The sequence below is a fragment of the Palaemon carinicauda genome, chromosome 16 (genome assembly GCF_036898095.1).
Source record: "Palaemon carinicauda isolate YSFRI2023 chromosome 16, ASM3689809v2, whole genome shotgun sequence".
Lineage (NCBI taxonomy): Eukaryota > Metazoa > Arthropoda > Malacostraca > Decapoda > Palaemonidae > Palaemon > Palaemon carinicauda.
Window position 1 is genome coordinate 1,717,241 of NC_090740.1, and position 18,806 is coordinate 1,736,046.

At 39.1% G+C, this 18,806-nt stretch overlaps 1 protein-coding gene across 4 annotated transcripts in view; it reads left to right on the forward strand.

Annotated features, from left to right (window-relative positions):
- Window positions 1-18,806, forward strand: part of LOC137655613 (serine-rich adhesin for platelets-like) — a 488,048-nt gene that overhangs the window by 457,213 nt on the left and 12,029 nt on the right. For 3 of the 4 annotated variants that reach the window (XM_068389519.1, XM_068389520.1, XM_068389521.1), the window contains 7 exons: window positions 4,796-4,979; window positions 9,719-9,820; window positions 10,467-10,680; window positions 11,752-11,993; window positions 13,360-13,432; window positions 16,957-17,753; window positions 18,098-18,166. In XM_068389519.1, coding sequence (XP_068245620.1) covers window positions 4,796-4,979; window positions 9,719-9,820; window positions 10,467-10,680; window positions 11,752-11,993; window positions 13,360-13,432; window positions 16,957-17,753; window positions 18,098-18,166 — 1,681 coding nt within the window. The remainder of the gene's footprint in view (window positions 1-4,795; window positions 4,980-9,718; window positions 9,821-10,466; window positions 10,681-11,751; window positions 11,994-13,359; window positions 13,433-16,956; window positions 17,754-18,097; window positions 18,167-18,806) is intronic. The other variant, XM_068389522.1, reaches the window with a different exon arrangement.

An 18,806-nucleotide genomic window follows, 5' to 3' on the forward strand; every position in this document is an offset into this window, starting at 1 on the left:
TAAAAAGCGAGAAAATCTCTGCTCATTCCTTTCTGCTGGAGTTACACCGTGCCAGAGACCTGAGCTTCTCTTTGCTCCTCTTTCCAAGTGCCTTTTTCCAGAAGTCCTGATTAAGGAAATAGCCGCTTCGTTAGTGCAGAAGGACACTCACGATCTTGTTGCGTCCTCAGCTCGCAAAGCTCCCCCTTTGCCTACCTTGTCAGCTAGACCAAGGATGGACACTCCAGCGTCTCGTTTTATTCCGCCCTTTCGTGGCAGAGCCTCCAGCAGAGGAGGTGCTCGTGCCGAAGGGAAACGAGGGAAGAAGAAAGGATCCAAGTCCTTTAAGGGCAGAGTCTGACTGCTCGCTTCTTCAGACAGCAGTGGGAGCCAGACTCAAGAACTTCTGGCAGACCTGGGAGAAGAGAGGCGCAGATGCACAATCTGTGAAGTTGCTCAGAGAGGGGTACAAGATCGCTTTTGTACTTAAACCCCCTCTAGCAACGTCTCCCATCGATCTCTCTCCCAGGTACAGAGAGGAAGACAAGAGACGAGCCTTGAAACGGGAAGTGTCTCTTTTACTAGAGAAGGGAGCGGTGGTCAAAGTCTCGGACCTTCAATCTCCGGGATTCTACAACCGCCTCTTCTTGGTTTCAAAGAAGACAGGAGGGTGGAGGCCGGTGCTAGACGTCAGTGCTCTGAATGTCTTTGTCACAAAGCAGACGTTCTCCATGGAGACCACAAAGTCAGTCTTAGCAGCGGTCAGAAGGGAAGACTGGATGGTCTCATTAGACCTAAGGGACGCCTACTTCCACGTCCCCATCCACCCGGACTCCCAACCTTTTCTGAGATTCGTTTTCGAAAAGGTGGTCTACCAGTTTCAGGCCCTGTGCTTTGGCCTAAGCACAGCTCCTCTTGTGTTTACGAGGCTGATGAGGAATGTAGCCAAATTCCTCCATTTATCGGACATCCGAGCCTCCCTTTATTTGGACGACTGGCTTCTCAGAGCCTCTTCCAGTCGTCGCTGTCTGAAGGATCTAAAGTGGACTCTAGATCTGACCAAGGAATTGGGTCTCCTTGTCAATATGGGAAAGTCGCAACTGGTCCCATCCCAAACTATTGTGTATTTAGGGATGGAGATTCACAGTCTAGCTTTTCGGGCTTTTCCGTCGGCCCCCAGAATAAGCCAAGCCCAGTTATGCATCCAGAACATGCTGAAGAAGGAACACTGCTCAGTCAGGCAGTGGATGAGTCTGGTAGGGACGCTATCATCCCTGGAACTTTTTGTGTCATTAGGAAGACTACACCTCCGTCCTCTTCAATACCATCTAGCTTTTCACTGGAAAAAGGACAAGACGCTAGAAGCGGTCTCGATCCCCATTTCCGAAAAGATGAAGTCTTGTCTGACTTGGTGGAAGGACAGTATCAACCTCAGAGAGGGTCTTCCCCTGGCTGTTCAGACTCCCAACCACGTTCTCTTCTCGGACGCATCGGACGTAGGCTGGTGCGCGACATTAGACGGTCGGGAATGTTCAGGACTGTGGAACTCGAGTCAAAGGATCATGCATATCAACTGCAAGGAGCTGCTGGCAGTACATCTGGCCTTGAAAAGCTTCAGGTCTCTCCTTCGAGGCAAAGTGGTGGAAGTGAACTCGGACAACACCACTGCCTTGGCGTACATCTCCAAGCAAGGAGGGACCCACTCACTGATGTTGTACGAGATCGCAAGGGACCTGCTCATCTGGTCAAAAGGTCTACACATAACACTAGTAACGAGGTTCATCCAAGGCAACTTGAATGTCATGGCAGATTGTCTCAGTCGGAAAGGGCAAGTAATTCCAACAGAATGGACCCTCCACAAGGATGTATGCAAGAGACTTTGGGCCACTTGGGGCCAACCAACCATAGATCTCTTTGCAACCTCGATGACCAAGAGGCTCCCAATATATTGCTCACCAGTCCCAGACCCAGCAGCAATACATATAGATGCCTTTCTCCTAGATTGGTCACATCTAGATCTATATGCATTCCCACCGTTCAAGATTGTCAACAAGGTACTGCAGAAGTTCGCCTCTCACGAAGGGACAAGGTTGACGCTAGTTGCTCCCCTCTGGCCCGCGAGAGAATGGTTCACCGAGGTACTTCGATGGCTAGTAGACGTTCCCAGAAGTCTTCCTCTAAGGGTGGACCTTCTACGTCAGCCACACGTAAAGAAGGTACACCAAAGCCTCCACGCTCTTCGTCTGACTGCCTTCAGACTATCGAAAGACTCTCGAGAGCTAGAGGCTTTTCGAAGGAGGCAGCCAGTGCGATTGCTAGAGCAAGGAGAGCATCCACCCTTAGAGTCTACCAATCGAAGTGGGAAGTCTTCCGAAACTGGTGCAAGTCAGTCTCTGTATCCTCGACCAGTACCTCTGTAGCTCAAATAGCTGACTTTCTCTTATACCTGAGAAAAGGACGATCCCTTTCAGCTCCCACTATCAAGGGCTACAGAAGCATGTTGGCATCGGTCTTCCGGCATAGAGGCTTAGATCTTTCCAACAATAAAGATCTTCAGGACCTCCTTAAGTCTTTTGAGACCACGAAGGAGCGTCGTTTGGTTACACCTGGTTGGAATTTAGACGTGGTACTAAGATTCCTCATGTCAGACAGGTTTGAGCCGCTACAATCAGCCTCCCTGAAAGATCTCACTTTAAAGACACTTTTCCTGGTATGCTTAGCCACAGCTAAAAGAGTCAGTGAGATTCATGCCTTCAGCAAGAACATCGGATTTTCGTCAGAAAAAGCTACATGTTCGCTACAACTTGGTTTTCTAGCCAAAAATGAGCTGCCTTCTCGACCTTGGCCGAAATCGTTCGATATTCCCAGCTTATCGAATATGGTAGGCAATGAACTAGAAAGAGTCTTATGCCCTGTGAGAGCTCTTAAGTTCTATTTAAAGCGAACTAAACCTTTACGAGGCCAATCTGAAGCTTTATGGTGTTCAGTTAAGAAACCATCTTTGCCTATGTCAAAGAATGCTTTATCCTACTTTATCAGACTGTTAATACGAGAAGCTCATTCACATCTGAGTGAGGAAGACCAAGCATTGCTTAAGGTGAGGACACACGAAGTTAGAGCTGTCGCAACTTCCGTGGCCTTTAAGCAAAATAGATCTCTGCGAAGTATAATGGACGCAACCTATTGGAGAAGCAAGTCAGTGTTTGCGTCTTTTTATCTAAAGGATGTCCAGTCTCTTTACGAGGACTGCTACACACTGGGACCATTCGTAGCAGCGAGTGCAGTAGTGGGTGAGGGCTCAACCACTACAATTCCCTAATTCCATACCCTTTTAATCTTTCTCTTGAAATGTTTTTATTGTTGTTTTTTTGGGTTGTCCGGAAGGCTAAGAAGCCTTTCGCATCCTGGTTGATTTGGCGGGTGGTCAAAGTCATTTCTTGAGAGCGCCTAGATTAGGGGTTTGATGAGGTCCTGTTGTATGGGTTGCAACCCTTGATACTTAAGATCCTAGGGGTCGATCAGCATCCTAAGAGGATCGCGAGGCTCCGTAAGGAAGACGTACTTAAAAGGCAGAGTAATTGTTCAAGTCGACTTCCTTACCAGGTACCTATTTATTTTGTTTTTGTTATTTTGATAACTTCTAAAATGAAATAAAAAACTCTTAGCTCATAAAAGTGTAAACATATATTACTGGTCTCTACCCACCATCCTGGGTGTGAATCAGCTATATAATCACCGGCTAAGTTAAATATTGAAAAATGTTATTTTGATTATAAAATAAATTTTTGAATATACTTACCCGGTGATTATAAATTAAATGACCCTCCCTTCCTCCCCAATAGAGACGCAGTGGGACGAGGAGAAAATTGAGTCTTTGTTTACATTGAGAACTGGGTATCTGGTCGACAGATGGCGCTGTTGGGCACACCCGCAACCTGTGTAGCGATCGCTGGCGAGTTTTTACCGTAGAGTTGTCTGTCGAGCAACAGAGTTGCAGCTATATAATCACCGGGTAAGTATATTCAAAAATTTATTTTATAATCAAAATAACATATTTACACAATCATCAACAATTTTAAACAATTAGGGTTTTTAAATATATTAATAAAATCCAGTCTTAATTCTAAATATGAACTTACTTGTTTCCCTCCATGTTTACCTAGCAAACTGCATTGAAAAATTAACTTTTGTAGTAGAATCTCAGAAAAGAATTTTAGCTAGTGAATTCCAAAACACCAAGTTGACTGTCCCACTGAGATTTAATGTAGTAGGTAGAAGGTTGGCCTGGGCACCAGCCACTTATTGAGATTCTACAGCTAGAGAGTTATTGGGTCTTTTGACTGGCCAGACAGTACTACATTGGATCCCTCTCTCTGGTTACAGCTCATCTTTCCTTTGCCTGCACAGCGCCAAATATTCTGGCCTATTCTTTCCACATTCTCCTCTTTCCTCATACACCTGACAACACTGAGATTATCAAACAATTCTTCTTCGTTTGCACTGCATATGCTCAGTTGCTACTTTCCTCTTGTTAAGGTAGGAATAGTAAGAAAATCAAGCATTAAATGAAAGCGATATCTAATAATAGGTTTAAGTCATGTACTTTTAGATATGGATTTAAAAAACCTTCCATTCAGGCCTGGAATACTTGAGAAGTTTAACGTGTGGTCTCTCTCCTTAAACTGTTTGATGGTGTTGGTTCTATTGCTGTGTATTTTTATACTGTACTTCGATCCTAATTATCAGACGGCTAAAGGTTACTATACTCCATTATTAAACTTGTGTTAGTTACTTACTTTTCCTCTTCATATTTTAGATGTTGAGTCAGGACTTTGAGCAGCTGCAAGAGCGTTTGAGGGAGAGGCAGGAAGCGTTAGAACAGCAAGAGCGGCGTCTTCGGGGTTTTCTTGGCAATTCCCCTTCCACTTCGTCATCAACTACATCTTCTGCAGTGTCATCTCCCCCTCTGGATTGTGATGATGATCCTCCAAGTCCTCCAGGTAGGTAATTTAGTTTTTTTTGTAAAGTCAAAGTGTAACTTGGTGGAGTAACGAGAACTTTGGGTGTGGAGGAAATGCTCCCTTAAATCTCGAAGAAGTCTCTGACAGCAGGTTGATGGATTGGGTTTAAAGCGATAGTCAAGATGTCTTTTCGTCTTCTACTCTTGACGCCTAGCGGATGATCTTACTGGACCGGTAGGGGTCATTTGCCTCAGTTAGATAGGCACTGCGCATCACAAGGAACTGGCTATCCTTTGATGAATCTAGCTAATGAATCCTCTTGAGGCCCTTTGCGCCTAGTTAGGTAGACACTGCGCCTCACAAGGAACTGGCTATCCTTTGATGAATCTAGATAATGAATCCTCTTGAGGCCCTTTGCACCTGGTTAGGTAGGCACTGCGCCTCACAAGGAACTGGCTATCCTTTGATGATGTTCTTTTGCGTTGATAGACGTGGAAGATGACGATGATGATGATGAAGGTAAAAGTGTCTTTAGAAAAAAATATGAACTCTTTGCAAATTTTCTTTCTCACAGTTTTGGTAACACTAAAGCAGGCCATGGACTATCGAAAAAAAAGATCAGGAAGAGCAAATAAAAGTTTAAATTTACATCAATAATAATATATATAAACATTGTTTGTGCTGCAGCTCTTCGTGACTTCAACATCATTGTGCGTCATTAGCTATTATAGACCACTGGGTCAATTTTAAAAAATATTCTACAATTATCCCATAATAAAAGCACTGGACCATTTTACGAATAAAAAGTTTTATTGTAATTATCAAAATAAATATATTTCATTAAATTTACTCAGAGTAGTACAGTACTGCTTTCATGCACAGCCAGGTTCTAGGGGTGCTATCCATTAGTCATAACCTACCTTTTCTGTACAGAAGGTCCTCAACTTACAGACATAATAGGTTCCGAGAAGCTATTTTTAAGTTATATTTTGTTACAATTTGGCCCTACGGTGGGCCTAACCTGAATCCCATGCCTAGGATTTCAAGCAATAAAACTCACCTAATAGTCGAGTTTGATATGAAATGGATATCAGGTTATTACAAATACCGATTTGCTTACTGTAGTAAACAAATACCGATTCGCTTACTGTAGTAAACAAATACCGATTTGCTTACTGTAGTAAACAAATACCGATTCGCTTACTGTAGTAAACAAATACCGATTTGCTTACTGTAGTAAACAAATACCGATTCGCTTACTGTAGTAAACAAATACCGATTTGCTTACTGTAGTAAACAAATACCGATTCGCTTACTGTAGTAAACAAATACCGATTTGCTTACTGTAGTAAACAAATACCGATTCGCTTACTGTAGTAAACAAATACCGATTCGCTTACTGTAGTAAACAAATACCGATTCGCTTACTGTAGTAAATGATATGACGTAATATTGTTTTATTACTGTACTGTTTGAAAGTTTGCTGAATGTTGAGGATGATAGGGAGGCAGAGATAATTGCTGTTCCAGGTGTTGAGGTGCCAGTGATGGGAGATGAGAATGAGAGAGAGATTACAATAGAGGAAGTGAGGAGAGCACTAGATGAAACGAGAGTAGGAAAAGCATCTGGTATGGATGGTGTGAAAGCTGAGATGTTGAAGGAAGGGGGTGTGACTGTAATTGAATGGTTGGTGAGATTGTTTAATGTGTGTTTTGTGTTGTCAATGGTACCAGTAGATTGGGTCTGTGCATGTATTGTACCACTATATAAGGGTAAGGGAGATGTGCATGAGTGTTGTAATTCAAGAGGTATTAGTTTGTTGAGTGTAGTTGGAAAAGTGTATGGTAGAGTACTGATTAATAGGATTAAGGATAAAACAGAGAATGCAATCTGGGAAGTACAGGGGGGGTTTTAGAAGAGGTAGGGGTTGTATGAATCAGATTTTTACAGTTAGGCAGATATGCGAGAAATATTTAGCAAAAGGTAAGGAGGTGTATGTTGCGTTTATGGATCTGGAGAAAGCATATGATAGAGTTGATAGGGAAGCAATGTGGAATGTGATGAGGTTATATGGAGTTGGTGGAAGGTTGTTGCAAGCAGTGAAAAGTTTCTACAAAGGTAGTAAAGCATGTGTTAGAATAGGAAATGAAGTGAGCGATTGGTTTCCGGTGAGAGTGGGGCTGAGACAGGGATGTGTGATGTCGCCGTGGTTGTTTAACTTGTATGTTGATGGAGTGGTGAGAGAGGTGAATGCTCGAGTGCTTGGACGAGGATTAAAACTGGTAGGCGAGAATGATCATGAATGGGAGGTAAATCAGTTGTTGTTTGCGGATGATACTGTACTGGTAGCAGACACAGAAGAGAAGCTTGACCGACTAGTGACAGAATTTGGAAGGGTGTGTGAGAGAAGGAAGTTGAGAGTTAATGTGGGTAAGAGTAAGGTTATGAGATGTACGAGAAGGGAAGGTGGTGCAAGGTTGAATGTCATGTTGAATGGAGAGTTACTTGAGGAGGTGGATCAGTTTAAGTACTTGGTGTCTGTTGTTGCAGCAAATGGTGGAGTGGAAGCAGATGTACGTCAGAGAGTGAATGAAGGTTGCAAAGTGTTGGGGGCAGTTAAGGGAGTAGTAAAAAATAGAGGGTTGGGCATGAATGTAAAGAGAGTTCTATATGAGAAAGTGATTGTACCAACTGTGATGTATGGATCGGAGTTGTGGGGAATGAAAGTGATGGAGAGACAGAAATTGAATGTGTTTGAGATGAAGTGTCTGAGGAGTATGGCTGGTGTATCTCGAGTAGATAGGGTCAGGAACGAGGTGGTGAGGGTGAGAACGGGTGTAAGAAATGAGTTAGCGGCTAGAGTGGATATGAATGTGTTGAGGTGGTTTGGCCATGTTGAGAGAATGGAGAATGGCTGTCTGCTAAAGAAGGTGATGAATGCAAGAGTTGATGGGAGAAGTACAAGAGGAAGGCCAAGGTTTGGGTGGATGGATGGTGTGAAGAAAGCTCTGGGTGATAGGAGGATAGATGAGAGAGAGGCAAGAGAGCGTGCTAGAAATAGGAATGAATGGCGAGCGATTGTGACGCAGTTCCGGTAGGCCCTGCTGCTTCCTCCGGTGCCTTAGATGACCGCGGAGGTAGCAGCAGTAGGGGACTCAGCAGTATGAAGCTTCATCTGTGGTGGAAATGTGGGAGGTTGGGCTGTGGCACCCTAGCAGTACCAGCTGAACTCGGCTGAGTCCCTGGTTAGGCTGGAGGAACATAGAGAGTAGAGGTCCCCTTTTTTGTTTTGTTCTTGTTGATGTCGGCTACCCCCCAAAATTGGGGGAAGTGCCTTTGGTATATGGATGGATTACTGTACTGTATTTCTTTATCTTTGTTATTTTCAGTTTGATTTGTGTTTGTAGCACCGAATGTTTGTGAGTTGGGGCCTTTCTGTACTGAATTCGTCTTTTAGGTGTATTGAAGAAAAGTAAAATTGTTGTGTGGAATTCCAAGTACAGTAGTAGTTGTATTAACTAAAGGTATATTCTCACCTTTGTTGACGTCTCGCAGGATTATATACAGGAGAGGGGGTTCCCAGCCCCCTCGTCCCGTCCCTTTTAGTCGCCTCTTACGACACGCAGGGATAACGTTGGCTGCTGCTTCCTCCGGTGCCTTAGATGACCGCGGAGGTAGCAGCAGTAGGGGATTCAGCATTATGAAGCTTCATCTGTGGTGGATAAGGGGGGAGGGTGGGCTGTGGCACCCTAGCAGTACCAGCTGAACTTGGTTGAGTCCCTTGTCAGGCTGGGAGGAACGTAGAGAGTAGAGGTCCCCTTTTTGCTTTGTTTCATTTGTTGATGTCGGCTACCCCCCAAAATTGGGGAAAGTGCCTTGGTATATGTATGTGTATATTCTCACCTACTTTCACTGAGGATATTGCTTGCATTGTGTTTTCCCCAGTTCATTTTTGATGTTGCGGAAATCCTTTTAAATTGACCCACTGGTCCTAGCTGCTGAATCTCTTCCCTCTACATTTTATCCATTCCCCTTTGCATTATCTCACCTGCCCAACTCTTTTCTCTATCGTTGTTTTCATTTTCAGTTGTCATTCTTCAGGCAAGTACCACACGAGTCAAAATGTGATTCGACAGTCTCGTGAATTTACGCAAATGATATTCTACAATTATTCAAAATTTCATTACAATATAAATATAATGTGGATTGAGATTTATTCGTCCTAACCTTCAAGCATATTTTGATCCCCGCTGTAATTCCTATTGAGTTACCATATAAAGTTGCAATGTGCACTATACTTTAAACTTTACAAGATACTTTTATAGCATCAATTGAGCCCTCATTATGAATATTATTGCATGGGGGATTTGTTGTAAAGTAGTTTAACCCTAACTTGAGACATATTGGACTTACATGGCTGGATTGAAGGATTTGTTTATTTTTTGAGGTGAAAACTGGGTAAAGAATAGAAATGACTCCCTTGCCTCCCTGGGTACGTTGCTGTATTCAACCTCTCTGATTTAGCTCGAAGCATTACTTTCCAGTTATTGTTCTTATTATTCAAGAATGAATTACATAAACCAATGTGTTAACATTCTTAACTCTTTATGTGCTACTGCTGACCCTTGTATCTATGAATAGCGCTGACCGTTGGTATGGAAGTGTAAGACTGCCATTTATTGTGTGAGATTTAGAAATCTATAATGGTGATAGTGATGTGCTAATCCTCAAGAATAAAGTAAAACTATAATTATACTTATTCTTTTATCCATATTCAGAGAGAGTCCGTAGAAGTCGCCCTCCAACCACGTCGTTGTCATCAAGAATTGCTAATATGCTTGCTCATCAGGCAGCCAATGCTAACAATGTTTCAGGTCTAGGTATGTAAACCTGTTGGTGCTCTTGTTGGTCAATGTGTTTTGTGATAAGATTAGGTTTCTGTATTTATTTACTGATGCAGATGAATATACTTAGGATTAGGTTACTGTATTTATTTACTGATGCAGATTTGGCTTTCCATAATTCTCTTCTTTCATATTTGAAAAAGTCAAAGTTACTGATTTTTTTTTTCTTATAGTAAAGTTGGAAAGATCATATAGAACTTTGAAATTTGTGGTATCTAAGGTTTAGATTATTTTTCCTAAGACTAGAATATTTGCATAGATAACTTAGTTTTAATCCATGTTTGGTAAGAGCTTTGTTTTGATTTTATCATCTTAATCAAAGTAAATTCAAATTTACATTCAGCATATAAGCAGAATAGTGTAACCTTGTAATATTACTAATATTTAGGAGTAAAGGCTTCCTTTTTACTTTGGTGAATAAGGTTTTTTCTTGTCTGGTTTAATGATTTTATGTAAACATCATAGTCGAAGGATATGAATGTAGATATGATAAAAATAATGAAGAATAACATTAATGTTTAATGACAAAGTGCCGGTTGTTCATAAGTCATTAGTTTTTGTTACCTAATTTGATATTTTATGATCAATTTAAGTGTTGACATATTTCTTTATCTCCTCCCAGAAACTAACACCGTTCAGTTGTGTAATGTTAGGCGGCGGTTGCGACAAAGTATTCTGAATGCAAGGAGGGATATGCTTGTTGGCCGCACCCCTGGCAGGGCCAGCGGCCCTATGCTCTTTCCAGCATCCAGGGCTCGATCTCGAAATAGCAGCGCGGAAAGAATACACGTATTGATACGGGAAGGACTGCGGAGAGAACAAAGGGATCATTACAGGTAAAGGAAATGGTTTTGGGTGTGTGTGCGTGTGTGTGTGTGTGTGTAATAAAGCTACAATCGTAGTTGGAAAAGTAAGATACTATAAGCCCAAGGGCTCCAACAGGAAAGTTATGTGTGTGTGTGATAAAGCTACAATCGTAGTTGGAAAAGTAAGATACTATAAGCCCAAGGGCTCCAACAGGAAAGTTATGTGTGTGTGTGTGTGATAAAGCTACAATCGTAGTTGGAAAAGTAAGATACTATAAGCCTAAGGGCTCCAACAGGAAAGTTATGTGTGTGTGTGTGTAATAAAGCTACAATCGTAGTTGGAAAATAAGATACTATAAGCCCAAGGGCTCCAACAGGAAAGTTATGTGTGTGTGTGTGTGTGATAAAGCTACAATCGTAGTTGGAAAAGTAAGATACTATAAGCCCAAGGGCTCCAACAGGAAAGTTATGTGTGTGTGTGTGTAATAAAGCTACAATCGTAGTTGGAAAAGTAAGATACTATAAGCCTAAGGGCTCCAACAGGAAAGTTATGTGTGTGTGTGTGTAATAAAGCTACAATCGTAGTTGGAAAATAAGATACTATAAGCCCAAGGGCTCCAACAGGAAAGTTATGTGTGTGTGTGTGTGTAATAAAGCTACAATCGTAGTTGGAAAAGTAAGATACTATAAGCCCAAGGGCTCCAACAGGAAAGTTATGTGTGTGTGTGTGTGATAAAGCTACAATCGTAGTTGGAAAAGTAAGATACTATAAGCCCAAGGGCTCCAACAGGAAAGTTGTGTGTGTGTGTGTGTGTAATAAAGCTACAGCCCTAGTTGGAAAAGTAGGAAACTACAAGCCCAAGGGCTCCAATAGGGAAAAATAGCCTTGTGAGGAAAGGAATTAAATAAATTATAAGGGAAATAATAAACTATCACAATAGAATTTATGTCAGCCTGTTCAACATAAAAACGTTCGCTACAAGTTTGAACATTGCATATTTGTATTCAGTGGGTCTGAATGAAATTAAAGCACAAGATTGACTTTTGACAGTTATGTACTATTTAAAATTTGACTTCAGGTATTATCATCCCACATTACAGGCAAATTCTTCGCCACATGGCCGACCGTCTCAACAGCCTAGTTAACCAGGAGCAGGAGCAGCAACAGGACGAGCAAGGCCAGCGTCGACAGGGAGAAGAACACCTGTCTGACGACCTCCCGAATTCACCCCATCTAAGTGGTGGTATGTACAGACACATGTCGAATAAGTATGCCAGCGCTCGTGCTGTGACAAACCCAGAGCAGCCAAGTGGTGATAATTCCATGGACAATCACATGGAGAGTAAGTACACCTTCCGTTTGTGGGCTGATTCTAGAAGAGATGCACCTCATAGCCACTACGATGTTCGGTTATAGTTTTTGACGTTAATAGACAGAGTTTATTTTTATTTTCTCCTTTTTATAAACTGGATCACACAAGCCTGTTTTCTAGCATCTATTAATATCTTGTAGCCAAAATTTACAGTCACCAGTGTTGAAGGTAAAGCTAGTTTCACGTTTAAGACCACCCGGTACATTTATGATCATACGCAATTTCAATTTTGCCCTCAGTATTAGTTATATGTAGCAAAAGTTTTAGCGGAGAATGCTATAGGGTTGTGACAGCCTATGAGGAACGTCCCTGCCTGGCGATCCGATGGACTGAGGTTTGAGACCCGCTTTAGTTCTATAGATTTTTGTAGTGTCTGCAACCTCACTATCCTTGTGATCTAAGAATAGGGAGTTTGGGGAAGCCTATAGGTCTACCTGCTGAGTCATTAGTTGCCATTGCCTGGCTTTCCCTAGTCCTAGCTTGGGTGGAGAGTGGCTTGGCCACTGATTAATATTATTATTACTTGCTAAGCTACAACCCTAGTTGAAAAAGCAGGATGCTATAAGCCCGAGGGCTCCAACAAGGAAAATAGCCCAATGATGATAGGAAATAAGAGAAGTAATTAACGATTAAAATAAAATAATTTAAGAACAGTAACAGCATTAGAATAATTCTTTCATATATAAAATATAAAAACTTTTAAAATAAAACTGCAGGAAGAGAAATAGAATAGTGTGCCTGAGTGTATATATGGTCAGTCACTGTCCCTTGAGATCCTGTAAAAATCGTGATTTATACAATCAACAATAATTTTATACAACTAAGGTTCTTAAATATATTAGCAAAAGCCAAAGTCTTAATTCTAATTATGCACTTGCTCATTTCCCTAGCAAACTTTAATGAAAAGTGCACCTTTGTACTAGAATCTCGGAAAAGAATTTCAGCTAACCTAACCTAACCTAACCTTGCTTCCGCCATCTATCAATTTTCATAGTCTTCAATCTACCATTTATGGTGCGTTAACCATTAGCAAAATAGCCAATTCTGCTCTAAGGACATACAAATATGCAATAAAGTCTGTCTTTGATCAATGCATTCATCACAAGGAACCTTCAAACCAGAAAACCTGCTTGTGTGACTTAATTTTTCAAGTTCCTAATTTTGGTTAAGGAAAGGGTCAATAGGTGTACTTACTTATGATAAAAGCTGCATGCAAATGGTTGCTTTGTGTTTGTCCTTGACATATTTTGTAAATAAAAATATGGTATATATGTAAACAGAAATAAATGAAAGTTTTGGTGTTTTATAGAGCTGCGCTCATATTCTGTCTTTGCAGATCTGCGTCTTCTTGTTAGATTAGCTCTGCACTTAATTGATCAGTTGACCAACTTTATATGTAACCAAAATATGTAAGTTGATATTAGAATTTATTTATGAATATTTTATTTTATGTGTATTTATATATGTATATATATATATATTTATATATATATATATATATATATATATATATATATATATATATATATATATATATATATATATATACAGTATATACATATATAAATATACAGTATATATATATACATATATATATATATATATATATATATATATATATATATATATATATATATATATATATATATATATATATATATATATATATATATATATATATATATACAGTGTGTATATATATATATATATATATATATATATATATATATATATATATATATACACACTGTATATGTATGGATATTTATTGTTTTTATCTTATTCCAGGATTGTGGTATTTGACTATGTTTTTACTATTTTTTCCATACATGTATATATTTTTGTGGAAATGTTTATGAATGTAAAATTTATCGTGTATTTATCTAGGTTGAAGATGAACACATTTCTGTAAATTACAGTTACCAAAGCTGTTTCAATCGAAAGAATCAGAGAGTTTGTTGTTTAATTTACTAATATATGGGCATAGAATATTAAAAATATATAGATTTATTTCATTTGAAAACTTAATTTATTTAGTTATATGGTAAAATGTGTATTATTGTATTCGAATTAATGCCATTCTTCTAAATAACATTTTCTACTCTTTCCCAGATCTCAACCTTTGACTTTTTATTTTTTTTTATAATTTTTGAAAATTTTTTATTGATGCAAATTTATTGAGCATTTATTTAGCCGTAAGCCGACACCAAAATGGACACTCCATCCTAAATAGCAATTTCACCTTTCCTTTTCGGTGTACGTATTTGCATGCGTAATATAACGATAGATTTAGTAAGAAAACAAGATTTTGTTGTTCAATTTATGCTATTATTTATAGATGATGAAGGGAGAAGCATTGAATTAAAAGCTCGAGATAGAGACGACTAGCGAAATCTAACCTAAGCCCTTTGCGTCAATAGGCGTGGGAGATGATGATGATTTATACGTCTATAGTCAATTTCTTTTAGCGATGCAGATTTGCACCGACTCGCAGCAGTGCCCTTTTAGCTCGGAAAAATTTCCTGATCGCTGATTGGTTGGACGAGATAATTCTAACCAATCAGCGATCAGGAAAATTTTCCGAGCTAAAAGGGCACCGCTGCGAGTCGGTGCAAATCTGCCTCGATAAAAGAAATGGACTATAGAACATTAACTAATTATATAAATATGTGTATTATTTGAAAGCATGTTCATCCAGCTATAATGGTAGAAGATATATTATTTTATTTGAAATAATGCTATTCTTCTAAACACTTTAGAAACTATATTTTTCCCTGTTTTGGAATATTTGATTCTGTTTTTTTCCATACAGTATTTTTTATATATTTTCGAGAAATTTTTATCTTTTTAAGATTTATTTTGTACAATGACACAAAATTTAAAACTCTTAAAGTTAGAAATAAAGTCCCTGCAGATGTTTCAACTAAGTTATTTACAGGGTATAATCTCTCCTTGAAATTCAACAAAAGAGGAGAAAATATTTTTTAATTCTATGTTGTTATTTGCATGCTTAGAGTATTTAACAATAATGAAAACTATGTACCTTTGGAAAATCATCTTGGTTCAGCTAAACATTACAGAATAGATATTGGCATTTGCTATTACCTTATTTTTTAAATATTTACCACTTCCGTAACACTATATTTTCCATTGTTTGAATCACTTATACTGTACTCGTTCGTTTTGATATTTTTATATGTTGTAGCATTCTTTTAATTGTTGTAGAATAACATGCAAGTATTTTTCTATAAAATTAGGCATAAATGAACTCTTAATGTAAACAGTAAAGTTACCATAACCATTTGAATTATTCGATTACATAATTCAGGTTTTACTACCAAATATTTTATAAGAAGCTTTCATTTATTACTTCGACATGCAAGAACTGGGGAAAATATATCAAACTATACATCCATTGAAATGAAATAGTCTCGGCTAAATGACAAAATTTATTCAATCTTCTCTATGATAGTTTTTGTGTTCAGGTGAATTACGGTGAGTAGAAACGTTTATGGAAAGTTCCATTGTACTTGTTCATTATTCATGTTTTTAGGCATTTTTATATTTAGGTAATATATAGTTTAATCAATTACAAAACAGAATAAGACTAAAGTGAGCTCTGTGGTGTAGAAACTTATGATGCCACTGCTCTTATTTAAAAACATTTTGTTGAAGATTTTTGGGACCCAAAAATGGCTTATCAAGTGTGTGAAACTTTTGCTACCACTTTGCTGCCAAGTTGGTTAATTGGTATATTTTAATTCAAGTAAATCTAGAGAGTTCCGTTACATTATGTTGAGGTGTATATGTATATTATAAGTGATTAGAGGATTAGAAAGCATTTAGAGAAACAGTCGCCGGTCAGATTACAAAAGGCATTTTGACGAAGGAAAAATTTATTTCTGGGCGAGGGACCTGTGTCGCCCAGTGAAATGCTCCTCTAGCACCATTTCTAAGGCATAATTATTGCTAAATATATGAAGGAAAAATCTATTTCTGGGCGAGGGACCTGTGTCGCCCAGTGAAATGCTCCTCTAGCACCATTTCTAAGGCATAATCATTGCTGAAAATAACAGAGAAAAAGAGATGCATGGAACGCCAGGAATAAACCTAGCTCGCTCACTCAATGAGTGTCGGTATAGAAAACTGGGGCGTGATTGAACCACGACCATAGATCCCTCACCAATTAGACCTCTCCTTCATCAACATACCCCCATCTCTACCCCTACATCATCCCACCCCCCATCTTCATTCCTCTTCAGCACTTGCGTTGGTCAGAAGTGTTTTGTTTTGCTCGTGTGCTTTGTGTTAATTTTGGAAGATGTCCGACGTTTTAGAGATCCCTGCTTCCAAATTGAGTATTATATTTGTCTGTTTGGGATTTCTAGGTTAACAAGAATCTGGACTACAGGTGAATGCATGAAATATTATAGATGACTTGTCTCTTTCCTTCCCTGGTGACCCACCTCCATCAGGGGAGGATAACAGAATCAAACAGAATTTTAATATAGTCTTTTGTTTCTTTACTCAATTGATGTTAATATATATACCCACCCTCCTCCCTAGTGGCTTTTGACTTTAGATATAGAGAATAGTTTCCACTTCGAGACAGAAGACAAGGACGCTGTGGCTTGGCGAAGCCATCGGTTATTACCATTAACCGGTAGATTGTCTTATTACTTAACTAGAAGCATAAGTCTATTGAAAAGAAAGAAAATATGGATTTCTTTTAGTTTTAGGGTTGAATGTCGATAAAACTAATCTTCCAGAGGGAAGCGATATAAAGTAGAGATACATCGATACGAAAATTTTTGACTGATACCGAGATCTCTTAATATGAATATCAGAGGAGTAAAAAAATAACATTTGTTATTAAAGTTCCATTTTTTCATGTTCTTCGTACAGTTTTGCCTAACCATTAATTCATTTGCAGATCTTACGAAGAGCGTCCTATATCTCGCCTTCCTAATCCATTCCGTGATGAAGAGATGGGTGCTACTGGTGAGAGTTCAAGGTCAGACCTCGCTTCCTCAATTGATTTAGATCTCTCCCCTGGCCTTCATAACCTAACAACATTATTTGAGACTGTGCGTATGGCCAGCGAGGAATTACGGAATGACGTGGGTGGGGGTGAAAGTAGCTCAACTCAAGAAAGCACAAGACCCATCACAAATGTACCAAGACGCCTAACGGACTTTTTAAGGAGGTCGGGAAATTTAGCACAGCAACAGGACGCACGTACAGGGAGCGGAAACGAAGCGAGTGGAACCCGAAGTACACGCGCAAGTTCCTCCTCTGCCCCGCAGCTCGTTATTCCTCGCATTACTTTAAGTGACCCTAGCGGCAGTGAAAGTCAGGTGGAAGATGATGCAGCTACTAATCAACCTTCCAGGACTTCGTACAATGACCGAGCCGATTTTAGCACAAGGTCGGTTTCTGGCGTTCCACTGAGGCTCCTCGGTCGGCAGTACGCGGTAGACCGCCGTAGCCCGGATTCTGAAGATAATCCGAGTATTCCCGAAGTTCTTCCCGATGCATTGTATCATTCGCCTGATCCAATTCCTTGGAGAGGACCCTATGATCTCGGACTTCTTAGGGGTCCCGGATCTGAAATGTTGTTCCGTCCTAACATTCAGAGAGTGCCGCCTGATCGAGCCGCCGAGAGGGAAGCTGACAACTTTTTCAGTCGACCGTATTATGCCTCACATCCAGCTTCTAGAACGATGACGGGTAAGTAATGGGCAAAATTTTCATTTTCTGTTGTAATGGTTTACAATTTAAAGAATAGGAGTATTCTTTAGTATTATTGATATGAAAATTTTTGGAATTCATTCTCTAAAGACTGAAATTTGTAAAAAGAAAATCCTGAAACATTAATTCCATAGCCTTGTATTAAAAAATTAAATAGAAATCTTAAAATTATAAAGAATAAACCCTAAGAAATTTTGTGACAACTATTTATGTAAGTAATATATAGAAAAACAAAAATAACTGATTTATATATTATAGTGAATCCAATATTTTGCCTTAAACCTTTCATTACATTGTTCTAATTTAGTCATATTTATTTAAAGCTTCTCTGCAAACACATCGTATCCAGGCTTGGGATTTTACCAACTACCAGATACCTGATATATCGGACAGTAAGTGTTAACTTCATGTTTAGGCCTAAATGACTACATTCATGTAGACATTGTAATCAAGTTATTTAAACATGAATTGATTTATTAAAGGTTGCATCTCACAAAAAGAGATAGAACATTTTTCAGTATGTGTGCCATCCATGAGTATTTAAAAACTTGCATTAAAGTAAAAATTCAATAGCTGAATTAAAAATGAATTATAGGTACTTGATCAATTTTCTAGCACCATTGGTTCCAAAGCCTTAACTGGTTTGTGATTTTGCCAGACAAGGGAACGTTACTTGGAGCTAGGTACAGATGCAATTCATTTTACTTCATTCCCATTTATCCACTGCATTTTACTTCATTCCCATTTATCCTCTTCATTTTACTTCATTCCCATTTATCCACTTCATTTTACTTCATTCCCATTTATCCACTTCATTTTACTTCATTCCCATTTATTCACTTCATTTTACTTCATTCCCATTTATCCACTTCATTTTACTTCATTCCCATTTATCCACTTCATTTTACTTCATTCCCATTTATCCACTTCATTTTACTTCATTCCCATTTATCCACTTCATTTTACTTCATTCCCATTTATTCACTTCATTTTACTTCATTCCCATTTATTCACTTCATTTTACTTCATTCC